At 49.8% G+C, this 24520-nt stretch overlaps 1 protein-coding gene across 4 annotated transcripts in view; it reads left to right on the top strand.

The window, feature by feature from the left end:
- The window catches only part of NPHP4 (nephrocystin 4), a 135151-nt gene that overhangs the window by 79894 nt on the left and 30737 nt on the right, over positions 1-24520 (top strand). Inside the window, exons 12-16 of one of the 4 annotated variants that reach the window (XM_025361978.1) lie at positions 9788-9849; positions 11476-11583; positions 12926-13077; positions 14059-14250; positions 14740-14927. In XM_025361978.1, the coding sequence (XP_025217763.1) occupies positions 9788-9849; positions 11476-11583; positions 12926-13077; positions 14059-14250; positions 14740-14927 (702 nt within the window). The remainder of the gene's footprint in view (positions 1-9787; positions 9850-11475; positions 11584-12925; positions 13078-14058; positions 14251-14739; positions 14928-24520) is intronic. The other 3 variants (XM_025361987.1, XM_025361996.1, XM_025362005.1) reach the window with 3 other exon arrangements.

Genomic DNA, 24520 nt, shown 5'->3' with positions numbered 1-24520 from the left:
ATGGTTATTGATCTATTTATGTTTTCCACCTCATCTTATGTTAACTTTTGGGATACACATCCTCTAAAACAAATGGCCAATTTCCTTTAATTTACAAGGATGCTGGGATAAAGTTTGTAACTAATTTAAACATTCAGTATGCGCCTGTGATTAGATTCCTTCCTTTGCTTTCTATCTTGGGAGGACTCTTCCTTTTTCGGTCAGGCTTATGAGAGGTTTGTATATTTCATTAGTCTCTTCAAAGAATCAGCTGTTACTTTTACTTATTGGTTCTCTTGTTTTTAAGTTATTAATTTTTCTTTAATGTTAATTTAATTCTATATTTTATCTTTATTAACTTCACCCACTTTGAAAAAGTGGAATTCTTAGCTTATTTTCTCATCGTGTTTAGTAATAAAATCATTTAAGATTCTGCAATTTTCTTCCAAGTACATCTTTTCCCCATTTCATAGGTTTTGATTCGGAGTGTTGTTTCCTACATTGTTGAGTTCCATTTTTATTTCCTTTTTACCTACAACTTGAAAATGTCTTTAAATATTCCCGCATTTAAAAAGGCACGTGTTAAACTTTCCTCGCCCTCTCTTACGGAAACCTGTACTCATCTGTAAAGCCCTGCAGAGGGCTCTTGTCCATGGCAGAGCTTTGTTTTCAGCATCCCGCAGCCCTTTGCAGATACCACCTTTTATTTTATATCCTTGTGTATTGTCTGATTCCTTCCTTCCCTGCCACTGTTCTTAGAGGGTATTAGTCGAATTTGCTATGGTAACAAATAATCTCCAGATCTCAGTAGCTTAAAATAAAAAGGTTTATTTCTCACCCTCGCTGTGTGCGCATTGCAGTTGGTGGTGGCTCTGCTCAGCCTGGTCCCAGAGGGTGTTCGCCGTCTTGAATATTGTTGGGTTGCGCCAGCAGGAAAGGGAGGCCTTGGGCGGATCTTGTACCATCAGTTACGGCTCTGGCCCAGAAACGGCACATGTCTCTTCTCCCTCTCCCTGGTTAGAAGTAGCCACGTGGCCTCCCAAGTCACAAGGGGACTGGGAACTGACTCATCTTATGCCTGGAAGGTAAAGAGGTGCAGATAGTTGGTGCATTTATTTGCTCCACACTGGAGAGTCTTATCATTGAAGCAGCTCACGGTGGGGACTGTTTCATTCATCTGTACATTGCCTGATGAGTCCTGGCCCACAGTAAAACATTCAGTACATATTTGTAGAGTGAATGAATTAACCAAAACCCTTTAATATACAAGGGATAGAAACCTGACTCAAAATAGCTTCAACAAAAGAGAATGTATTGGCTCATGTGTCAGAAAAGCCTAGAGGTAGAGCTGATGTTAGGCATGGCTGGATCCCGGCACTCAAAGGATACCATTAAGACTCCATCTGTTCATCTCTCTCCCCCATGCCCCTACCCCTCCCCTTTAAGCTCTCCTTTCTTCAGTGTTGGCTTCTTTCCAGGTAGAGCTTCTCCACACGGTGAGCCCAGGAGCTCCCAGGTAATCCTGGGCTTAGGAATCCCAACAGAAAGGCCCTGATTGACTCAGTTGTTCCAGTGGGAGTCCTCCTGTCTTTACCATGTAACCCCTGATGGGGATGGGGGTGGGGACGGTTGGTCTTGGTCACACACCCTTCTTGGTACCGGGGTTGGGTCCACCCCTGACTGTATGGTTAAGGGCTGGGAGGGTGATTCCCTAAAGGAAAACCACCAGAAGAGAGTATGGATTCAGGGTGGGTGAAACTGGCAGATCGTGGCTGCCCCTGGGTTGGGGCTCCTGGTCTCCCGATCCCAGCTTTGCATTTGCCGTCAGCGAATGCATAGACTTGAGTAGTTCCTGCCACTCTTTCCCACTCTTTCTTTTGTTTGAGAAGGACAAAGACAGGTGAGAAGCAGCCTGTCCTTCTAGAAGCCTGCTGTGCTTTTAGTAGAGATGGGGTTTCGCCATGTTGGCCAGGCTGCTCTTGAACTCCCGACCTCAGGTGATCCACCCACCTTGGCCCCAGAGTGCTGGGATTACAGGCATGAGCCACCACACCCAGCCTGGCTTGACTTCTTAAGATACAGAGCTGTTGGGAACAATGCTTTGAGTTCCTCCCAGAAGATTTACTGTCATATCCTTGGCAGAGAGGAGTGTGCCTTGGTTATTGGAAGGCCCAGGAGTTGAACGGTGGTGCAAATGAGCTGTAGCAGCATAATCTACTTCTCAGTCGCTGCTTGGGGACCAGCACATCTACATGGATGGACCCTGATTTCACTGGGTTTATTTAATTTGGATTTATGGCTGCATTCATGTCACATTAAATGATTACCTTCAGCCCAGATTCCAAGCATCGGAAGACATTGCCTCTCAAAACCCAGTGTAAGAGACTTTCAAATATCCACTAGTGTTTAACTTACGATGGAAACTTTTCATACTTCAGTATTTCACCAACTTATATGGTTCCTTTGGAGATCTTAATGATATGCGGCTGTCACTTTAAGTGAGGTACTTTGGCTCTCGGTTATGAATAATCCTTTTTATTTTCTCTGTAACATTGCAAGGGAGCAAAGGTTCATTCATCTCTTACCATGGAAGAGTGTGCATTGAGCCACTAGAGGGCACCCAGTCTTTATTTTTTGGTAACTTGGAATTTCCCTGACCCATATTTTGCTTTTGAACTTTCTTGTGGTGGTGTCAGAATTTTGGTTTGTTTGCTTAATAGATTTGAAAACAGCCATGTAGAAGGGATCATTGCAAACATGTAATTGTGGTGTTTCCCAGGGCACGTGGAGTTAGATTCCTGCCCCGATGGTGCCTGCTGTGCTGCTAGCTGGTCTGGAACATCCTCTCCTACAGATAGCGGTTCCCTTGCCCTGGGTCAGGGTGGTTCAGTCAATTACATGGTGATGGGGGAGAGTCTAAGGCCACGGAACAGCTTTTTGGCCACCCTCTAACCAAGGAATGGAAGTTTGCGTGCAGGTGGGAAGGGTGCATTTTGCTGGAGAATGAGTGGGAGAGTGGGTCAGAGCAAGGCTTTGACAAGGGAGGTGACGCTTCTGAAACTGATCCTGGAGGTGACCCCAGCTCAGGACTCTGGCGAGTCACGAACGCCCCCTGTTCCTGGGCTGCCTGCGATCTGGATTCCTGCAGCACAGAGTCCTGTGCTCACTCATCATCCAGTTGTCCCTTGATCTCTGCTTCGGTTTTGCTCGTTTTCCGATTCCTGTTTTCAAACTCTTAGGAAGAATGAATTTTTACCTACAGATAGTTAGGAATAAAGACCTTTCAGGTGGGTCTGCTGTGTGAATTCTTACTGTCTAGAGTACCACTGGATACTGACTCATCCTTTATTTTCACGGCCTGATGATAGGAAGCTGCTTTTTGCAACCCTTCTTGAAACCCCAGAGATTGCATCTTTGCTAGCGATGGTCCTTCCTTTTCCCCTGCCTTTCAGGGCCATCTCTTTATACCCCTGTTCCTAGCAGGGCCACACTCTACCTGCAAGGCCCAAGGCCCAAGGCCTGGCCCATCCCTGCCTTCCGCCAGCTGCCATGAGTTGCTAAGCAACAGCCTCTTCTTGCTGCCCCCCCTCCCTCCTCCCTCAGGACTTCTCTCTCCCACAGAATTGCTGACCCCATAGTTAAAGGCAGGCAGCTTTGCTCAGCTGGGCAGTTGCTCAGTGAAATGAGCATTTTCCTCTGTTAAGACCCCTCATCCAGCCCTCTGCTGACCCCAGTTTGCTCAGTGGCAGGCTGGCAGCACAGCCAGGCCCAGGAGGACAGGTGCGTTTCAGGGCGGAGCGGGGGGTCCACCTGGCTCCTGCTGGGGTAGTCGGGCCACAGGGGACTGGTGCTGCGGGGAACCCGTTCACGACTCTGTTCACGTTTCCAGAAAGGACACGTTGACCTCCATGCATGTGTCCTGATGTCTCGAGAGGCCCGTTCTCCCTTCAGCCTAGGAAGACATCTCAATGAAGACCACAGCCCCGTCCTCCACTGAGCTGTTTCCTTATCTTCATTTCTTTCTGTGGTCCTGTCATAGTGCAGGCGTCTGATGAAATGTTTGTTGGAAAATGAATCCATGGACATGGGAAAGTAAAGGTGGTCAAAACACATCCTTCCTTTCCCCTTGCTTCTATTTTCACTTTTTAATTGGCAACACTGCATGCATATTGAAAAGTTATGTGGCTTGAGGGGATAGATAGCTGCTCAGTGAAACCCTAGGTCAGGACATGGACACTGCAGCCTGGCAGCTCCGGGACCCCTTCGTGTATCAGTACTTTTTATTTTCTTGAGAGAAGATCTCAGTCTGTTGCCCAGGCTGGAGTGCAGTGGCGTAGTCACGGCTCACTGCGGCTTCTACCTTCCAGGCCCAAGCGATCCTCCCACCTCTGCCTACCATGTAGCTGGGACCACAGATGCATGCCACCACACCAGGCTTTTTTTTTTTTGTATAGATGAGATTTTGCCATGTTGCTCAGCTAATCTCAAATTTCTGGACTCAAACAGTCCTGTCTTGGCCTCCCAAAGTGCTGGGATTACAGGCACGAGCTACCATGTCTAGCTGGTAGTCAGTACTTTTAATCCGTCTGGTGAGGTGACGCGGGAGGTGGGAGAGGGTTGCTGGTGGGGAGGCCGCCTTCTGCCCCAGCCCCATCCCTGTTCGTCTCCTGGCCCGCATGGGTGATGAAGAAGTGAAGCCCAGTGCGCTTCCTTTGTGGGGAGCTGCATGCCTGGTGGCCATGGGCTTGGCTGGAGAGCTCCTTCCTCTGTTTTGGGCTGTGATTTTAGTGGTATTATTACTCTGGGTAACAATGTTCTTTTGTGTTCTCTGCCTTATGTATAGAATTATCTCCCTGGGGGTGGAGGAAGGAGGAATTCTGAGGAATCTTGTCCGTGTGAGCATTATTTTTCACCATATAACTTTTGCCGTTCAACTCACCCACAATGCTGAGAGCTGTGGGCTGGAGGGCGTGACCCTCTCTCTTGCGTGTAGAATGTGTGTGGGTTGCGTGCTCTTGCAGGTCCCCCTCCAGGCGAGTGCAGAGGCAGTGTGAAGACGCTCTGTGTGACCAGGTGGGACGTGCGGCCCTCCCAGGGCTGGGGTCGGAGTGCAGGCCCTGCCTTGCCTCCTGAGGCCTGCGCTGTAGTTGAGTGCAGGGCTTTTGAGTTTCTTGAAGCTAAATTGACAGAAAAGTAGACACTTGAGATTTTGTTGACTGAGGTTTTCAGCAAGTGGAGACTGGAGAGTGATAGAGCGTCAGGGAAAAGGAATCTTCAGAGAGGTGGCAAAACCTGCTGCGGTGGGAAGTCTAAGTTTTTCTTTGTCTCTGGCAATCCATGTGGACCATTTCTGGATCGCAGTTGGCTCTGGTGTCCCGGGAAACCAGTGACCTAGTCTTTTCCTGCTCTTCTCAGATCTGGCTCTGGGCCAGAGGTGTGTGCTGGCGACCCCGTCTCAGGGCCCCGCTGGCCATGAGCTTCTTGGAGCAGCCAAGGAAGAGCTGTCTCTGTGCTTTTTTTTTTTTTTGAGATAGAGTCTCACTCTTTTTGCCCAGACTGGAGTACAGAGGCGTGATCTCTGCTCATGGCAACCTCCGCCTCCTGGGTTCAAACAATTCTTCTGCCTCAGCCTCCCGAGTAGCTAGGATTACAGGCATGCGCCACCATGTCTGGCTAATTTTTGTATTTTTAGTAGAGACAGGGCTTCACCATGTTGGCCAGGCTCTGTGCTCTTCTTCTTAACACCAGATTATTTCCCTGAAACCAAGGTCCTGTGGTGGCTCAGCCAGACACTGATTCCCCCTCCCAGTGAGGGAGCCCAGGCCTCTGCCACAGGGGTGTGAACGGAGGGGCTCTGTGTTGGGAGAGGCACCTGATGGTGCTGCTTGCCGTGGAGGTCTCAGCTTTCCATTCTGTGCTGTGTTACTACTTCAGGCTCCGTCAGGGACCTACAGGTGTGTCTTATAATGACTGTTAAACTAAATTTTAATTTACTTTTAAGTTTTATGGGTAATGTACAGATACGTTTCCTAGCATGTCTAATAGGCGTGGTTACCACAAATTTGCCAGCACACCCACATACACTGTGGGTTTCTTTCATTTTTCTCTCTAATATTGTCAACCTGAAATGAGCCACGGGCACGGACTCTCCACAGTGAAGTTGCTTTGGGGCTAGCAGGGTGTTGTAGCCTGGGCTGTGTGTGCAGGGTCAGACTGTAGGTGCCTCCGGGGGCTTGGAGCAAAGGAGAGATTTTAAAACCAAAAAGGAGACATTTACGTAAGCTGTCTAGAAACAAAGACCCTTGGGGACAGAGGCTTGTTGCGGGGGTTGGGGGAGCACAGCAAGTCGGCTTGTTGTCAGGCAGGTGTCCCTGATCTGGAGTGCTGTGGTTTGGAGAGACTCCTGCCTTGTTACCGTCCTAGGCACTGGTGTGGGAGGGCCCCTCCTTCATGGCTATGCAAATTAACCTGCTCTAGTCACTTTTGTTTGTTTGTTTGTTTTTTATTTTATTGTTTTTGAGGCGGAGTCTGGCTGTCACCTAGGCCGGAGTGCAGTGGCGTGATCTCGGCTCACTGCAAGCTCCGCCTCCTGGGTTCACGCCATTCTCCTGCCTCAGCCTCCCAAGTAGCTGGGACTACAGGCGTCCGCCACCACGCCTGGCTAATTTTTTGTATTTTTAGTAGAGACGGGGTTTCACTGTGTTAGCCCGGGTGGTCTTGATCTCCTGACCTCGTGATCCGCCTGCCTCGGCCTCTCAAGTGCTGGGATTATAGGCGTGAGCCACCGCGCCCGGCCTCTAGTCACTTTTTAACTTGCCCCGGCTGCCTTCCCAGGTCCACACACACTGGCTGGCCTCCTCCTATCCCGTTGCTCCCCTGCCCCACGCAGGATCTGCCAGGTTCTGCTGAGGTAGCTTCCATTTGCAGGAGCACCTGGGTGTGTCTGATGATGTTTTGCTGTTGTCGCAGCGCTGCCCCAGACAGCCTTGTGCGCGTCCGTCTGCTCACCGCAGCTGCTCCTTCCTGTGTCCTGTGCACACGCATGCTGCTCCCGGTTCACTTGCTGACCCAGATGCTTGTCAGCTGAGTCCTGTTATGTGGCGGAAGTCAGGCTTCCCAGACTCCACCGTGGTTTTTGGAGACTCCTGGGGCCTGGAGTACAGCGGGTGCTCCCTGGCGGCCATGCTGTCCTCTGGGCAGGACTGAGAGTATAGTTTGGGAAGCACCTTAACCCATAACCACATGCAACATTAAAACAAAGAGATTCGAAACTGAGTTATTTCGTGGCCTTGGTATATCTCTTCCTGCTGTGCTTCACTGGATGGATCTGTGTTTTGGGCCCTGGGGCTCTGGGCTTCCCACCAGGTATCTTTTTAAATGGCCACCTTTAATGGCCTTTTTAAATGGCCTTTTAGGTCGGTTTACTCTCTTGAAAGAAAAATTTGCATAAGTCATTATATAAAGAGTTACTTGAAAAAACTTTCCACACTGTGTGCAAATTTGAGACGATGGGGAAATAAAGTGCATGCGAGAAGTTCGGATGTGCTTGGAAGGTTTAACTTTTCATCCAGGTTTTCCTCCCCGAGAGGACACACACAGGCGCAGAGAGCTGGCCCCTGAGTGCCCGCTGTCTCTGCTGAAGATAATGGAGCCATTTCCGGCAGTTTGTCCTCATTATCAAAATCAGCCTGCGGAGTTTTCCGAGTTCGCATTTACGGAGGAGCAGAGTGGAACTGCACTTGCCGCTCTGCTGTCTCATCTTTCAGGCTGTTTCTGGGAGGAGGTGGGCAGGGGGTTGCTGCACGGAGCTCTGAAATGGACTGTAAGAGGCACTCAGAGAATCTGGGGAGAGGCACCGGCTTTGAGGACAGCTGGGTCCCCGCAGAATCCTCATCTGCGTTTTGCTTTTAGTGAGATGGTATTTCCTGGGGAAGCAGAGCTTGCTAGATCATTTGCTAACTCCCTCTGGGTGTGTGAGCTCATTTATAGAAGGGCAGGTTCCTCTAACCAGAGTCTTTGCGCTCCTTGGAGCCATGTTACTGTGGCTGGTTACAGAGGAGCTGGGCGGGCCAAGTAGGCACTGCCCAGGAGGTGGTTGGACTGGGAGCTGTGCCCGCCGGGCTGGGCAGTTGGATCCTCTGAGGGTTGAGGGCTCCCTCTGGCCTTGCCCCCACTGCCTTCCACCCACCCACAGGCCCTTAGCAGAGTCTCCACCAGCTCCCGCAGATAGGGAAGCACCTCCTTGGGTGGGTTCTGAGAGCTGCTGGGAGAGGCACGCGGGGATTGGCTCGATGGTCGCGCAGCTCTGGTGTTAGGGCGGTGCTTTCTGGGTTTGTTTCTCCTTGGTCAACAGTGTTTTCCTTGTTTTTGTTTTGTTGGGATTCAGAGTGGAACAGGAAGTGACTGGGCAGTCTCTATCCAGAGCGCCCAGCGTTTGACGTCACAGGCCTCTGTGCTGTGTGCTTGGTCCGTAGGTCCCGTGGGTGCCGGCCCGTGCTGTGAGCTGCAGGAATTCAGGATTCCAGGACATACAGGAGATTCGTTTGCCCGACCTTCATGGCAGCAGAGGCCACAGGAGAGGGAGGGAAGGCGAGCTGCTGGGCCCAAGATGTGGGCCACATGGGGGTGACAGGAGGTGGGACAGGGCCATGGGGGAGCCTGATTTCTCCGGAGGTCTGGGTTATCCTGGAAGTCCAATGGGGAGTGGTGGTGTCTGCTGCAGTGGAGAGTCCTGTCACCGTGAAGGAGGCTGTCATGAGCCAGGCAGGGACAGGATATGGGCTGGAGTCTGGGCTGTGGGCCTCAGGGAAGCCAGGCAGGCAGATGACTCAGTGCACGGGGCTCCCACCCTGGCCTCTGAGTGGGCAGAGGTGGCCCCGTCAAGATGGGCTTAGGGTCTGGCTTGGTGGTGTCATGGCAGGCAAAGGCAGATGGCGGTGTATGTGAAATACCATAAGAAGCCTGGTGGGTTTCAGAGACTCCAGTGATGCTGGTGCTTCCTCCTGCTGAGGTGCAGGGACTGAGTGCCCTGGGGCTGCTGGGCCATGAGGTGTCCATGTGGCCTGGGGAGGGGTTGCAGAAGCAGCACAAATGCCAGCTAGGGTGAGGTGGGGCTGGGCAGGTACAGGTGGCCCTGAGATGAGGCTGCTGGCTCTGTGGGCAGCCCCTGGATGCTTGGGAGGCAGCCATGGCCTCATAAAGGGCAAAGGCTGTTCTCAGTCCCTAGCTCCAGGGGGACCACATGAAGGGCTGGCCTTGCCTCCCCAGGTGGGCCTCCCAGTGTTACCGGGCCCGCATGGAGAATCCTCAGCAGGACCTGGAGGACAGCTTGTGCTTAGTGGGCGTTTGCGAGGCTGCGAGCCAGGTTGGCAGCTCCTGCTCAGGAGCTTCTCAGTTAACAAGACAGCCTGAGTCAGGGAGCTGCAAGACCAGGGCAGCCTCAGACTCCAGCTCTTCCGGGCAGGGAAGATGCAAAGATGACAGGTGAGGAGAAGCGCATTAGGGAGCGCCAGGCACTCCGTGCTGTGAGACCTCCTGGCCTAGGAAGAACAAGGGATGCATACCGCGAGGACGAGGCCGGCTGCACCCCCTCTCCTGGCTGCCGGTGCATGCCAAGGCTCTAGAGAGACAGCGACGCTTTTGGGTGGCACTGTCGCTGCTGTTGATCCTGAGCAGTAACCAGCGGCCGCCCCGTTACAGACAAGGTGGTGAGGCCTGTGGAGACCTGACTGCCTGGGGGTCCAGGGGCCCACCGCCCCCCACACAGGCTGACACATTCCCTCTCTTACCCCACTGTGCTTCCTCCTAGGCCCGCCAGCGCCAGCACCTCGAGGTCTTGCTGCCCTGCAGGACTCGCCTGTGGGACCAGGGGTAAGTCCAGGCCCCCCACGGCCTCCTTCAGAATTCCAGAGTCAATTACTTGCAAGAAAACCCTCTGTCTCCGCTTAAGCACAGTTGCTCCCTGCGTGCTTCTGTGTGGCTGGGGAGGATTGCTGGTGGCGGCGGGGTGTCCCCTCCTGCCCTGTCTGTGCAGCCTGTCCCTGATGTTCTGACTCCCAGTGCGGGCTTTTAGTGGAGCTGCTGCTCGCAACCCCTATGTTGCTGTATAGGGCATCGCCACATCTCCCTGGCAGTTACATCTCATGGTGGCAGCTCTTTCAGGACTGGATGGCCTTCGCTTTTTCTGAGAGACACCGAGGTGTGGTCCTCACCCTCTTTGCTCTCCCGGACTAACTCCACCAGGAGTGGTGCCTGGCAGCTATTGGTGTCCAGGGCACCCGCCAGGCACAAATGCTGGTGGAGACTGGCACTGCTCTGAGAACCACGAGCTGCTGGCAGCTGCATGTCCGACGGCGCAGATCCCTGTGGCGCTGGAACTTCCTGGGTGGGAGGAGAGGCTCCTTCCTGCTGGGCAGTTGCCCGCCAGCGGTCTGAGCTGAGCTCCTGCTTGGCTGCCATTCTGGAGTCCTGAGACACCCGTGGCGCTCACCTGTGGCTCCAGGCTGGCCTTGGCTGTGTGAGTTCGAGTGAGGTCAGATGTGGCTTGTTCCTGCTGATGACTTTGTCTGCCAGCATCACCCTCAAAATTGACTTTCTAGAAAAGTTGACTAATTCAGTATCCAAGGCTGTCTCCAGGAAGCAGCTTTAGTGTGTCATCTACAGTGGGAAACCGGATCACGAATGAAAAATACTGGATTCACCTAAAGGCACAAGTCTGTGGACGGCCTCCTGGGCTTCCCTGCTGGCCCAACCTGGTATTTTCCCTGGAGCAGTTTCTATGTGACCCTGAGTGGTCACAATACCTTGTGGGGTCTGAGGGAAGCTGAGCAGGCCCCAAAGATCTCCTCTGCTCCCTGAAGATGCTGCTAGGGTCCTCTGGGGTGCTTCATGCACCCCGCCCCCCATTCGTTCCTCAGTGCCTCTTCATACATTGGGGCCTCTCTGCCAGCACCTGGTGTGGGCCAGCCATCATTGCTGACAGTGAATGTCTCGGATGCTGGCTGTGTGTACTGGAGTTACAGTCCAGGTTTGAGATCCGTGTCTTCAGTAGTGCCTGGGCCCCCAGCCCTTGGCATCAAGGTGGTCATTGCCTTAACAGGGAGGTTTGTTCGATAGGAGTGCAGGCGGCTAGAATTGGCAAGGCCTTGGAGGTGCTCAGTCCAGTGCTGGCAAGGGACAGAGAGGCACAGGCCAGGCTGCCCCTGTAGCTGGAGATGCTTTCTCCTTTCTTGCTTGTTTTCCTTGTTAATAATATTCTTTTTCAAATATTATGATCTGGGGTAGATCATGGAATCACCTCTCTGTCGTTAAATAAAGGAACTTGAGAAGCGGTGCCAGGTTTCAGAGCTGCCCTGGCTGGGAGGCTGCAGCCATCACTCCCTTCCGTGGCTGAATCCAGGGCTGCCCCGTTCCCCCGTGTGGCTAGTGCATGCTGGGAGCTTTGTGGATGGACTGGCAAGTTTCTGAGCCCCTCACCTGTGCTTTCTTTCCTTCCAGTTGTCGATTTCCCAGCTGGCGGCCTCCCCGCGGTCCCCGACTCAGCACTGCGTGGCCAGGCCTACTTCACAGCTACCCCATGGCTCTCGGGCCTCCCTGACTCAGGCAGTAAGTGCTGCCCACCTCCCGCCTCACCTTCCACCAAGGAGTGGCTCCACAGCTCCTCACTTCGGGTTTGTGCTGTGCTGGTCCTCAGTTAGGTGGCAGAGACCTTGTGGGTTCCCTGGGATGTGGGTTGGGCGGGGGTTATTGCTTACTCTGAGGCCTCAGACAGTTGCCACCATTCTGTCTTGGAGACCAAAGAAGAATGTGGCCCGTGAGTTCTTCATGCCACGGCACTTGATTCAGATTGTGATCTATCCACGAAAACAAAGCTGAGCTGCCCCTAGGTCTGTACATGAAAGTAAAAGGAAGGTGTGGCTGGATCTGTAGACAGAGGCTGAGACAGGCACCCAGCACCCTGGGACCCTCCTTGCTGTCAGCAGCTAAAGGAGGTGAGTGGAGCCCCCCCATCCTGTTTTCAGGGTGCGCTCCTGGCTAAGATTGGCCCGTGTTGCCACCAGCCCTGGGGAATTCCTGTGGAGTTTGGTTTGCAAAGTCAGCTGGTTCACCCGCAAACCGCATCTCTGGTCTTAACTGGAGTTATGTTGAGGAAAAATAGTTTCTTTTAATTCCTTGTTTGAAAACACTCCTAGCACCATGAGTCTCTGCTGCCTTATCTACAGCATCTCTGGGGCTCGTGTGTTTGTGAAGAGCTTGCCTAGCTTTTTATTACTGGTGCCTGAGACATGGTGTGAGGGTGATCTGGTTTCCTCTGGACTGGAACAGAAAGCCTGGGAATGAAGCTTGAGAGAGCACATTCCCAACTCCCAAGCCAGCCCCTCGCTGAGAGGCCTGCCTCGGCCTTGGAGGGGAGTAGAGGTGGAATACGAGTGAATGACAGGAAGGTTCAGGGGCTGTGAGGACAAAAGACTGTCCAAACACACCAGCCAGGGGCTCGGTGCCACGATTTATCTTGGAGTGTTGAGGAAGCTTCATCTTTCTATTCTATAAACATATTTTGATGTGAATTTCCCATCTCAGGTGTCAGATGTCTCCCACAGTCCTGACCTGCTCATAAAATTAGGATTCCTTCCTCACTGCTTCTCAACTCACAAATTGGGTTGCCACATGAAATATAGGATGCCCAGTTAAATTTGGACTTCAGGTAAACAACAAATAATTTTTTGGTATAAGTATATCCCAAATATTGCAGGGAACATACTTATACTAAAATTATTTGTTGTTTACCTGAAATTCAAGTGTAATTGAACCTTCTGTATTTTTATTTGCTAGAGCTGGCAACCCTCCAGAGGCAATTCATCGATGAATCCCCTTAGATCTGGGCACCGTTGGTTGTTAGGAGTTGGGGTCGTTGGTGGCCTCACTTGAAAGCCCTTGTTTTGTTCAGCAGGAGTTCCCGTTGGAGGGCGGTATCTCCCACCTGGAAGCTGACCTGAGCCAGACCTGCCTGGTCCCGGAAACTTCCATCGCTGAACAGTTACAGGAGCTGCCGTTCATGCCTTTGCATGCACCTATTGTTGCGGGAACACAGACCAGGAGGTGAGGTGTTGTTCGGGAGCACAGACCCGGAGGTGAGGTGTTGTTGTTGCGGGAACGCAGACCAGGAGGTGAGGTGTTGTTGTGGGAACACAGACCCGGAGGTGAAGTGTTGTTGCGGGAACACAGACCCAGAGGTGAAGTGTTGTTGCGGGAACACAGACCCAGAGGTGAAGTGTTGTTGCGGGAACACAGACCAGGAGGTGAGGTGGTGTTGCGGGAACACAGACCCGGAGGTGAGGTGTTGTTGTTGTGGGAACACAGAGCAGGAGGTGAGGTGTTGTTGTCGCGGGAACACAGACCCGGAGGTGAGGTGGTGGTGTTGCGGGAACACAGACCAGGAGGTGAGGTGTTGTTGTTGCGGGAACACAGACCTGGAGGTGAGGTGTTGTTGTTGCGGGAACACAGACCAGGAGGTGAGGTGTTGTTCGGGAGCACAGACCCGGAGGTGAGGTGGTGGTGTTGCGGGAACACAGACCAGGAGGTGAGGTGGTGGTGTTGCGGGAACACAGACCCGGAAGTGAGGTGTTATTGTTGCGGGAACACAGACCAGGAGGTGAGGTGTTGTTGTGGGAACACAGACCAGGAGGTGAGGTGGTGGTGGTGTGGGAACACAGACCCGGAGGTGAGGTGTTGTTGCGGGAACACAGACCCGGAGGTGAGGTGGTGGTGTTCGGGAGCACAGACCCGGAGGTGAGGTGTTGTTGTTGCGGGAACACAGACCAGGAGGTGAGGTGGTGTTGTTGCGGGAACACAGACCAGGAGGTGAGGTGTTGTTGTTGCGGGAACACAGACCAGGAGGTGAGGTGGTGGTGTTGTGGGAACACAGACCAGGAGGTGAGGTGTGGCTCCGGGTGGGATGGAACCAGGCACGTGCTGTGTCGTCAGACTGTTGGACCTTGTGAACACCAGGCGTTCCACAGGGTGGTGCATCAATGGGTCCCCCTTTCCCGGGAGGCTGCCTGAGGAGTCTCTGTGTCTCAGCTCTGCAGGGCAGCCCTCGAGAGCCTCCATGGTGCTCCTGCAGTCCTCCGGCTTTCCCGAGATTCTGGATGCCAATAAACAGCCAGCTGAGGCCATCAACCCTACAGACCCCATGACGTTTAACCTTCAGAAGGAGGAATCGGATTGTCTACAAAGCAACGAGATGGTGCTACAGTTTCTTGCCTTTAGCAGGTAAATGCTTGAATATTCTGAGTTACTCATCTGGCTTTCACATTTCCTGTGTTGAAGAGAAACTGCTGAGATTCTGACCTGGCAGAACTGTCTGTGCTCGGGTCTTAGTAGATTCGGGAGTGCCATCAGTTTTTATCTGATCTTGGCTAGGACCCACCCATGGCATGCTAAATGCTGTGAAAGCTGCTTTGCCCCATCTTTTGTGGTCCTTCATTAAAATGTGGATGGTGTGTTGTCCAGGTCTTAGATCTTAGTGTAGCTCCGAAGGCAGCTTCTCTAGCCGGGAGTGTCCTTATACTCGAGAGTGCTGCTGTCTGGCCGGCTTGCTGAGAGCACAGCAAAGCGGTTCCGTTGGTGACCGTGGCAGCCTCTTTACTGTTGCCCCAGCAACTAAGGTGCCTGGACCATCCCCTTATGCGAATGCACATCAGACCCCTCAGGTTCTGTGCCATGGATACTCGATTAACCCAGAGCTGTTTTTGGATTCAGAGTGGCCCAGGACTGCCGAGGAACGTCATGGCCAAAGACTGTGTATTTCACCTTCCAGTTCTACCGCTTCCCACCCGCAACAACGCCACGACTGCAGCTGGTCCAGCTGGATGAGGCCGGCCAGCCCGGCTCTGGTGCCCTGACCCACATCCTCGTGCCTGTGAGCAGAGACGGCACCTTTGATGCTGGTGAGTACTCATGTGCGTGGCAAAGGTGAGACATTCTGTACTGAATTGTGTGTGTAAATTGTCAATGTTATAAAAGTGGTACTATGAAAAGTTTAAAACATATACAACATTAGAATAACACGGTGAACCAGTGCAGCAAACACTCAGCCCCAGCAGCTCTTAGCTACCTCCCAACCCAGCGTCCTCCCCCAAGCCAGGGTTGTTTTGAAGCAAATCCCAGACATTACATAATTTCATGTATGAATATTTCCTTATGTATATCTAAAAAATTAAGAATTCTTATTGAAAAACATAATTGGTATTTCCCACCTAAAATAGTAACTCCTAATATCATCAAGTATCTAGCCAATGTTACAATTTTGCTAGTAACCTCATAACATTTTTTTAAGTTTGTCCAGAAATAAGGTCCATACTGGTCGTGGAGCAGTGTGACTCTTCAGTCTCTGTCTGCAGTTGCTGTCACCGTGCCTGTCTCTGTTGTTTCTTTTTTATGTATTGAAGAAGCCACGTTGTACTGTAGAGCATCCACCTCACAGTCTGGATTTTGTTTTTGCATCCTGGTGGTAACATAAAGGTGTTGTTCTGTCCCCTCTTTACCTGTCAATTGGGAGTTAGATCCAGATGCGTGATTAGATGCTTGGTTTTGTTTTTGGTTTTGGCAAGAATTCTTTGTAGCGGGTGATGTTTGTGCCACCTCCTTCACCTCTGCTGTGCCCTTGGCGTCTGTTTACTTCTTTTTATGTTGCACCAGCAGCCATTAGGCCCACTGCTGTGTCATTTTGTGCAGTGGTGACGTTCTGTTTCTAGAACACCTCCCTTGTTCGTTAACTGGGATGCTTCCAAAACCAGAAACTTCCTGACATCAACTTTTTGCTTACATTGAGATGCGGTTTGTATAGGAAAGGCTGGATAATACTTGATTCTTCCCTTTATTTGCCAATTTCTGAAGTAATTACATGATTCCCTGGCATCCTTCAAGGATGGGGACCAATGACTTTTTTTTTCTTCAGGTATCATTGTAAACTAATAAATTGAAGCTACATTGAATAGAAACACGCCTGACATGTTGGTATTTTTATTGATGGTCAGTTTCCCCATCTTGGTTAGTGACACAGCTCATAAGGGACCCAGCTGGGGTCTCAAACACTGCTGCCTCTCGAGGTAGAAGGTGGCAGGTGGGAAAAGTGATGTTGAAGTACTGACCTCAAATTGAAGTAGCCTAACAATGGCACCTGACAACAGAGACACAAAACAAATGCAGCGCTAGGGATCGAGGGGGCTGTTAAACAATAACCAAGAAAGTAATTCACTAGGAAAAGAAACAGTTCTGAATCCGCGAACTTCTAACATACGTAACCTCAAGATAAAAAGGAGAACTTGATGGACTTATAAGGAGAAATCGGCAAAACCCCACAATCATGGGAGATCTAGACATACTTCTCAGTAGATTGATGATCAAACAGAAATAAATTAATAAGGATATTATAAAATACAGTTTAAAAAGGTGATCTGAGAAAACCTGTATACCCCATTTAGAGAATATGCATTATTTTAAAGCATACTTTGAAACTTAGAAAAACGGATCATCATTCATATATTTATTTTTAGCTCACCAAGTAGGCATCCCCTATACTGAGAGAATTGGTATAAAATCTAATTTTATAACTTTCTCTGGTCATAATTCCACAAGATCAGAAGTCAGTCACTCCCTCCCCTACAACCACTCTGAACTACTTTTTTTTTTTAATTTTAAAACATGCTTCTAATTATTCCATGGGTCAATGAAGACCTCAAATAGAAATGCCTAATTATTTAAAACTGAATGACAAAATAATATTGCATATCAAAACTTAGGAGATGCAAGTAAAATTGTAAATACAGGGGAATTTACAGTTTTAAATGCCTGTGTTGGTGAAGAAGAAAAGTACACTTTCAGATATTGTTTTAATTGTTCAACTTAAGAAGTTTGGGGGGAGAAAAGACAGAACAAACCCAATAAAAGTAGAAGGAAAAAAATTTGATGAGTGTAAATGCTCAGAAGACAAAACAATAGAACAGGTCAGCCAAACAGTTGGGCACCAGGGTCACCAGGTACAACAGGGCATGCTTCTTGTTTCTTGTCCATGGGCACAGTCAGTCAAGAGAGGCAGATGGCGGAGATGAAAATATCACTATCTTGATCATGCATTTATTCATGATAAAGAGGGTGTAGGACTTGGTTGGTCTGAGAGCCAGCCGTGCCCACTGGTGCCAGCCACCAATGTGGATAGCCTTTGATGCAGGTGGAAGTTGGCCAGACAGCAGCGGGCTTTGCACCTGGGGTGAGCCCTCGCCTCTCTGCATGCCTGGAAGCACATCTCGGACTGTTGCATTCTCTCCTGTGGGCAGATCTGAAAAGAAGAGAGTGGGGAGGAGGAGTGAGCAGCCTAGTTCGTTAGCTCAGTTAGTCTGTTCCCCATCCCCAGTCAGTTGAGCTGCTCTCGCCCTGAGAGGCACGGGGGCTGGGCAGAGAGAGGCTACAGGAGGCTCCTTTGCATGGAGGTGTGAAGCCAGGGAAGGGCATGCTCCTACAACATTTCTGTGCTCCTGCAACATTTCCGGGGTTTGGTTTTCTCAACTCATTGGCCTTCATCATTACTAAACCAGGGGTGTGGCCTTTGTCTTTGCGGGGAGGGGGCTGGTCACCACCAGGGCGGTTCCAACCTTCCTGAATCACTTCAACTAAGCCAACCACCTTTCCTTTTTCAATTCTCCTGAGGCCTTCGGTAGGCAGTCCAACTGATGTCCCCAGAAGGCTGTAAAATGGATTGGATTAATGCATTGCTCTCAAGGCTCCTCTGTACCCACTGCTGAAGACTCATTCCCTACTCTGTTTCCCATTCCAAATTCCATCCAGTCATTTCATCCAGCACAGCTCATCAGAGGCTCTGCAGTGAAGTTAAATGATAGCATTGAGATCGTTCAATAAAAAAGGCCAACCACTTAGAGATGCTCCTGACTTGAATATAAACCCCTTTCCATGATGAATTTCCCAGAGAGGAATTAAAGTCCCCAAATTAAATTTCCTTGCAGGTTGAAGTCCAAAGAAATGAAACTCCAAAATCAAATTTTCTTGTCATTATGAATTAAAATTCAAAGTCCAAAATTCTTAAGTTGAAGTCCAAAAAAACCCCACCCGACTGATTTCCATTTCTTACGTAGCTGAGTCTCTGCCTGGGCAGGTCTGGGCTTCCTTCAGCAGCCGCAGCTTGCGGGAGGGTTCTCCCTGGACGGGCACGGTTCCCTAGGGCCTTGGGAGTTGCATCAGTTCAGGACTGAGCCTCTCATAAACCTCACTTAAAAGGTATTTGTTGTTGTTGTTGAACTATATAACATGCATATGGTAAAGAGCACAGATTGCCAGTGCATGGTTCTATTATTTTAAAAAATTAATAATTTTATGTTTTTAGATCGGTTTTAGGTTTACAGAAAAATTGAGTAGCTGGTACAGAGAGTTCCCATAGGACCTCCCCCTCCAAGAGTTTCCCCTATTATTAACATTTTGCGTTGGTGTGACACGTTCTTTTTTCAGGTTTTTTTTTCTTTTTTTTTTGAGACGGGATCTTACTCTGTCACCCAGGCTGGACTCCAGTGGCACAATCATGGCTCACTGCAACCCCTACCTCCTGGGCTCAAACAATCCTCCCACCTCAGCCCCCACGTAGCTGGGACCACAGGCATGCACCACCATGCCCAACTAATGCTTTTTTGTAGTTTTTATAGAGATGGGGTTTTGCCATGTTGGCCAGGCTGGTGTTGAACTCCTTGGCTCAAGTGATCCTTCTGCCTCAGCCTCCCAAAGTGCTGAGATGTCAGATGTGAGCCACCATACCTGCTGTGCGACACATTTGTTACAATTGGTGAACCAATATTAAAAAGTATTATGAACTAAACTCATAGTTTACGCTAAAGTTCATTTTGCATTATACAGTCTGTGATTTTTGACAAATACATGACATCGTGGATCCACCATGATGGATCATACGGAATAGCTTCATCGCCCTCCACCCCCCTGCGCTCCACCTATTCAGCCCTCCCCTCCTCCCCGGGCACTGCTGTTCTTTTGACTGTTTCCATGTTACCTCTTTCAGAACGTCATACAACTGGTATCATAGTTCGCAGCTTTTCAAAACTGGTTTCTTCCAGCACTGTGCATTTAAAGTTCCTCCATGGCTTTTTATATCTCGCTCAGTCATTTCTTGGATTGCTGAATGACACTTCATTGCACGTACGTGCCACAGCCTATTTTTCCATTCACCTCTTGAAGGGCATCTTGGTTGTTTACAGTTTTTGGCAATTTTGAATAAAGCTGTTAGAAACATTTGTGTACGGGGTTTTGTGTGTACATAATGTTTCAACTCACAGGTAAATACCAAGGAGTGTGGTTGCTGGATCATGTGGTGAGAGTATGTTTAGTTTTGTTAGGAATCACCATACTGTCTTCCAAAGTGGCTGGGCCTTTTTGCGTTCCCACCAGCAGTGAATGAGGGTTCTGGTGCTCCGTATCCTCACCAGCATTTGGTCTTGTCAGTGGTTGGGATTTTAGCTGCTCTAGCAGGCCGTACAGTGGTGTCTTGTTGTTGTAATTTGCAGTTCTCTAGTGACATATGATGTGGAACATCTTCTCGTGCGTATTTGCCTTCTGTACATCTTCCTCCCTGAGATTTCTGCTCAGATACCTGAACGGGTATCTGTATACATTTTGGATGCAAGTCCATTATCAGATACGTATTCTGCAAATTTTTTTCCCGATCTATGGCTTGTCTTTTTATTCTCTTACCAGGATGTTTGGCAGAGTGAAGTTTTTCATTTTAATGAAGTCCAGCTCATTAGTTATTTCTCTCATGGATTGTGCATGGGTTGTATCTGAAAAGCCATCTCTGAGGTCACCTAGATTTTGTTCTGTGTTATCTCCTAGGAGTTGTATAGTTTTGTGGTTCACATTTAGGTCTGTGATCCATTTTGAGCTAATTTTTATAAAAGGTACAAATTTTACCAAGTGAACACATCTGCGTAACCACCTCCCAGCCCGGAAGGGGCTCTGGAACAGGATGCAGAGGCCTCCCTCACCCCAGTCCTTCACCTCCCCCAAGGGAACCACCCTTCTGAATTCCGCCACCGTAGATCAATTTTGCCCCCTTTTTTGGACTTCGGTGGGATCATGTTTTATGTTCTGTTTTGAATCCCACTTCTTTTGCTGGCCTCTTGTCTGTGAGGTCCCTGTTGTGTCTATAGCAGTAGCATTTCCATTTTCCTGGCTGTAGAGAAACCCAGTGTCTGGTGATTCTGTGATACTTCTCCATTCAAATAGGCAATGGAATGGGTTCTAGTTTTTGGCTCTTTTGCGTAATGCTGCTGCGAGTGTGCTTTTGGTGCGCGCGGGCCGTCGTGTTGGAGATGTGCCTGGGAGTGATCGGCTGGGTTGTGGAGCAGCACCTGTTGTTAGGTTTAATGGATCTGCCAGGCAGGTTTCCCTTGTGCTGTGCCAGCTTCCACATCCATCAGCGGGAGCCCAGCAGCCCAGACAGCGCCATGCCCTCGCCAGTCACATGGTGATCACTGGTTTTCTTTGTTTCTTTGAACCATCCTGATGTGGAGGCATCTGGTGGTCGGAGCTTCCCTGGTGATACTGAGTGTCTTTCACAGGCCTGCTGGCCTCGGGGGTATCGTCGTTCATGAGGCATGTGTTCAGGTCCCCCCCTGCCCATTTTCTAGTGTGTTGTCTGTGTGTGTGTGTGTGTGTGTGTATGCATGTGTGTGTTTGAATTGATAGGCATTCTTTCCATAGCCCGTCACCAGAGTTAATAGGACATGTAGGATTTTAAAGCACTGGCCCCATACCCACCAAATTTAGACAAGCCAATTCCCAGCCCCTGAATCGTTGTCCTAAGGAAAATTATGCTCTCAGAATCCAAAATTTGACATTGCCAGAGACTCGGGTGTCTGAGTGAATGAGGGTAGATGGGAGAACGCCTTGGTTCCAGCTTCCCAGGCCTTTGCCTCGTCCTGATCGGGAGGAAGATCCACTAAGAGAGTGGCATCTGAGGCGGGGCTGTCTTCCTGGCAAAGCCGTTGGGGGGCGTGCCAAGGCCCTGCACACTGGTCCTCCTGAACTGAAGCTTCCCGCAGCCACGCCCGTGGGCCTGGAGGAGCCCAGGGCTCCCGAGAGTGGTTTGCTCCGTTTTTGGGTGTTCGGAGCTGTGAGTGGCCTTTCTTCTCATCACCTCTTCCTCCTGCACCTTTCGGGAGGCTCTGCTGAGGGCATGGTCTCCCCCGCGTGCGTTGGTTCCCTCCTCGGCCCTGGGCTTGGTGCCTTCGACCCTTTTTGCTTTCTTTGCTCCTGTCCTGGCCTTTTGCTTCCTAACATGTTTCTCTTGGTGTTTTTGTCTCGTGGGGCCCTCTTCCGTGTGAGAGCTGAAGTCACTGAATTTTGGATCAGCCAAGAGTATCTGTTCTTCTGAAGGACGCCAGTCCATTTCCCCTCCCTGGTCTCTCCCAGCCGAGAGGCATCTCCATCAGACCAGCCTCCAGTCCTGCTCCGGGCCACCTAGCACGGCCTCGCCATGTCTTGCTTAGTGGGTCTCCTCTTTCCTGGGCCCTCTGCGAGAGCCCTAATCCCCTATGTCCCCACCTGCAGAAACCGTGCCATATTTTGGAATGTTGCTTAACTGTTTATCTTGAATTATTTGAAAGTAAGTTGTAGACATGCATGGTAACACTCTACCTCTAAATAAGCAACGTGCATCTCTTAAAAATAAGGGTACCCTTTTATATATGTGCAATTCTAGTATCACATTTAAGATAATACAAATTTCATAGTACCATTTCCCCATTTGTCCCCCATGTATGTTTATTTGATCTGGGATCCAGCCCAGGTTCCTGTATTGTATTTTTGATTATCGCTTTAATCTGGTAGTCACCTGCATTCTTTTCCAGTGACACTGGCTTTCGAGAGAGACCAAATGAGCTGTCTTGCAGAACGTCCCGTGTTCCGTGCTTATCTGGTTGCTTCTTCCTGTTGTTGAACTTGTTGCTTTATCCCTGTAGTTCTTGAACGCTGGGAGCGAGGGCCGAAAGCTCAGTTTGATTCTGGATCTCAGCATGAACACTTCATTGTCAGTGCTGTGTGCTTCACAGCCCACCACCTCAGGAGGCGCGAGTGCCAGACCATCTCGTTACGACGCCGATTTGGTCGCTTGGTTAAGATGCCCACCCCCAGGTTTCTCCTGTAGAAAGAGAGTTTTTCCCTTTGAACTGACTGAAGAATTCCTTGGGCCATTTTTTTTCTTCGTGGAAATATCTGGTCCCCAGCAACCTCCCACCTCTTGTTGTAACAGCCTGGGCCGAGTTTTGCTTGCGTCAGTTATTTAATTGGTGTTTTCGAAATGGTAGTTTGTCTAATTCTATCATTTGGTCTGCTCTGCCTTTATTAGCTCACATTCTTTGTTAAAAAAGAACTTTCCCTACTGACAGGGGATGAACTACAGATACGTGCTCCAAAAAGATATGTGCGCCAAAAAGACAAAGGTTTAATTCTTTCCCTTTAATTGCCGGTTTTCAGAGTGAGAAGTCGGTGGAATAGTTAGCCCAGTAGTGGCGATCCCAGCGTTAGGTATCTGGCTGTTTTCCTTTGTCTTTGGAGTGTGGCTGTGGCCTCCTGCATCTTCATCGATGGGCCAGATTGCACTCATTATTATTCCAGGAGCCCTTCCGGCCTTTCACCCACTCTGATTGGCCTTTGAGCGCCTCCTGCTTTCTGGAGCAGTGTCGGTTCCAGGCTTATCTTGTGTTCTCCCTGCCGCCAGCCAGGGCCCATTTCTCTGTGGAGCTTGGTCCGTCTGAATGGACATGACGTTTCGGAGATCAGGATATGGGGTGCTGGCCGGACGTGGTAGCTCACGCCTGTAATCCCAGCACTTTGGGAGGCTGAGGCGGGTGGATCACAAGGTCAGGAGATCAAGACCATCCTGGCTAACACGGTGAAACCCCGTCTCTACTAAAAATACAAAAAAAATTAGCTGGGCGTTTTGGTGGACGCCTGTAGTCCCAGCTACTTGGGAGGCTGAGACAGGAGAATGGCGTGAACCCTGGAGGCAGAGTTTGCAGTGAGCCGAGATCGTACCACTGCACTCCAGCCTGGGCAATAGAGCGACACTCCGTCTCAAAAAAAAAAAAAAAAAAGGAAAAGGATATGAGGTGCTTTGATTCTGAGTCTTCTTGCTTCAAAGCCTTTTGCCGGGAAGAGCTGGGGGAATGTTGAAACGTGAGTTCATGTTGATCTTCCTAAGTCAGATTTAGAATTTTTCTCATAAATTTCCTTATATTATTTGTATCTCTCTTACACGGAAAATCATGGTTTCTCATCATGTATTTACTTATTTATTTTGCCTAACAACGTATAGAATGCATTTTCCCAATGACACTGCTGATGTTAACTGTTGACTTAATGTCAACAGTGCGTGTCCTGCTGAAGTCAGGTTCTTCACAGTTCCTTTTGGGCTCTGTCCCACCAAGGGTGTAGAATTGGTTTAGTGTGACCAAAAGCCCTGGAGATAATTTTTATCTCCAGTTTGATATTCAGTATGATTCATTTGTTTTAATTTGTTTTCAATTTTATGTTTGCTTTCCTTTTTGATTTAAATTTTTTGGAATATTTACATGGTTGAAAGTTGAACACCATAGTCCAGTGTGTGCTCAGGGCTCCTGCTTCCCTTATCCCCGCGGGCTCCACCCCCTGCCCAGCCCCCTAACGGTAACCAGACTTTTCGTTTCTGGCTGATCCTTCCAGTGTTTTTATTGATTTGTTTTTTTAAAAATAAGCAAACATTTACATTTTATTTTCCCTGTTTTCTAATTCAGTGATAACGTACCAAATACACTCTTCTGCTCCCTGCTTTTTTCAGTTAACGTCATAGCCCAAGTTTGGCTGCACAGACATCACCTGTGCCTGTTTCTACGGTAGCTGCGTCATGCTCTGTGGGCTGCACAGATGTCAGCTGTGCTCGTTTCTACGGTAGCTGCGTCATGCTCTGTGGGGTGGTTTTGCTGCTGTTTACTCAGCACAACCACCCTAATAGACATTTGCATCATTTCCAGTATTTCGCTGTCTCAGCAGTTAGTTCTTTCTGGTTCTGGAAAGGGGATTATGGAATCATAGGCTTCATTGGTATTGACAGACACTGCCCCACACCTTGTGCCGGGTGCCGCCGCCTGGGGCTCCACTGGCAATCCCCGGGGCTGCCGGTTTCCTCTTGCTCGCTGTCACGATGGGGCGTTAATGGCTGGTAGCTTTACAGTCTCATAGATGTGAAGTCCATCTTACTGCAGTTTTTTTATTTTGTTTTGTTTTGTTTGAAATGAAATCTTACTCTGTTGCCCAAGCTGGAGTGCAGTGGCGCAATCTTGGCACACTGCAACCTCCACCTCCTGAGTTCAAGTGACTCTCCTGCCGCAGCCTCCTGAGTAGCTGGGATTACAGGCATGAGCCACCATGCCCAGCTAATTTTTGTATTTTTAGTAGAGATGAGGTTTCGCTATGTTGGCCAGGCTGGTCT

Source organism: Theropithecus gelada, chromosome 1, assembly GCF_003255815.1.
Source record: "Theropithecus gelada isolate Dixy chromosome 1, Tgel_1.0, whole genome shotgun sequence".
Taxonomy (NCBI): Eukaryota; Metazoa; Chordata; class Mammalia; order Primates; family Cercopithecidae; genus Theropithecus; species Theropithecus gelada.
This window is presented reverse-complemented; position numbering and strand designations above follow the sequence as displayed.